Here is a 1,742-nt window from a genome sequence, read left to right as displayed (position 1 = left end):
ATCAATCCACCCTCGTATAAGTTTATTTTAGAGTATTGGTTTAACTGACAATGTTAAACGTGGAAATTATTATAAACTTTAATTAATATCAGCTATACAAATTTATAACAACATTCTCAGTAATTTTTATTTTTAATTTATTTATTAGTTTTTTTTTTTATTTTATTATACCATAAGTACTGCCCATATTGTTTACCTATATGAGAAATAATTTTAACATAAAATAAAATTTGTGATCTCAAGTAGCAGACGCCACTGGTTTAAATTTTCATTTATTAACATTCTTTTCTTGGCTGCACCCACTGTTTTATAATAATACTGATGTTAAGTAAATGTCGTGATGTTCGATTTTATTTTAAATCGTGACGTAAGCATAGGAGATTGAGTAGAATTACGTAAAAAAAATTGTGTGGAATCTTGGAATCTTCCGACTTAATGTTCGCATTAATTGTCTTATTACGGTCTGAAGCATTCAAAGAATAAGAGAAACTTGAAGTATAAACCCAAAATACGTAATTGTTATGGTTTTAAGTACAGTCTTGCTGTTGTACAATCAACAAAATGTTTACGACTTGGTATAATTTTATTAATTGTTGTCAAGAATATGTACCTCATTATTGCAATAACGATGATTCATCAGTAATTAATTGGACGCATTTTTCTTGTCCTTTTCAGATTCCCACATTCCGATGGTTGCTGCCTATATTTATGCTCTTATGGAAAATAAAAGCTGGTAAGCTATAAAAAAAGCCTAATTAACTAATAATTAATACTTAATATGAATGTGAAAATTCATTTAATTTTTATCCACTACAAATTACTTTAAATTAATGAGGTAAAAAATTGCTGTTGCTGTTACATCCTCGCCGGGAATAGAACCCGAGACCTTTCGCTTTACAACCAATCCTCTGGTCACGAAGCTTCGAAAGGTGATAGCATCAGCAACCAGCAACGACGAAAAATGCCTAACTAGGAAGTAATTATATTTTCTCAAAAATTGTCGTTTCCGAATCTTTTAATTTTCATTTTTTAATGGTGTACCTATGTCAACGGTCACCGGTGAATACTCGATTCAAAAAGTTCGTTGTTTACTTATATTTCGGACATAGACCATCGAAATTAGTGACTGTCGACATGCACCGGTGCATCTTCACATTCACTAATAATGGATTTTCACTGAAACCGATACCTGTATTGAATTCATTCTAGTGGAAGGATTTGAGTAACATTAAGTGAAAAACACAGTATACCTGTCTAATTTGATTTACTCGTTTGAAACACAGGTGTTACAGTTGTTCAGAATACCATAAAATAAATTGATATTACGGTTTTGATGCGTAATAATCGTTTAAACTTGTCGACAGACGGTGAAAGTTACTATATAGATAGAAAAATATTTTCTTACAGCTGATGAATATCATTAAGTGTCATAGAAAGTTGTTGAACATGTTTCTGGCTCAATAGTAGTGATGAGTTTAGTTCAATGAAAACAGCGTGATGTAATGATAAAGAAAGAAAGCCTGTTTGAGATCTGTACCAATTTATTAAAAAAAAATCGGTTGTCTGTAAAGTCGGTCTACTGACGATAGTTGAACGTGACAACGTCATAAGAAAATACTGATGGAATGGTTTCATTTTTCAAAAGAAAATTTTAATTTTATTTGTTTGATAGATATTTTGTATGGATATAGAGAAGGAGGTAAATGGAAATGTATTATTGTATAGCAGCTGTCCACGCGGAC

General features: G+C 30.9%; 1 protein-coding gene across 1 annotated transcript in view; it reads left to right on the top strand.

The window, feature by feature from the left end:
* LOC108732746 (serine-rich adhesin for platelets-like) overlaps positions 1-1,742 on the top strand; it is a 101,320-nt gene that overhangs the window by 52,907 nt on the left and 46,671 nt on the right. The window contains exon 2 of the mRNA XM_018463697.1: positions 676-733. Within this exon, the coding sequence (XP_018319199.1) occupies positions 676-733 (58 nt within the window). The remainder of the gene's footprint in view (positions 1-675; positions 734-1,742) is intronic.

This window comes from Agrilus planipennis, unplaced genomic scaffold, assembly GCF_000699045.2.
Source record: "Agrilus planipennis isolate EAB-ADULT unplaced genomic scaffold, Apla_2.0 scaffold61, whole genome shotgun sequence".
Lineage (NCBI taxonomy): Eukaryota > Metazoa > Arthropoda > Insecta > Coleoptera > Buprestidae > Agrilus > Agrilus planipennis.
The sequence above is the reverse complement of the archived record's forward strand: the minus strand, read 5'-3'. Positions and strand labels throughout refer to the sequence as shown.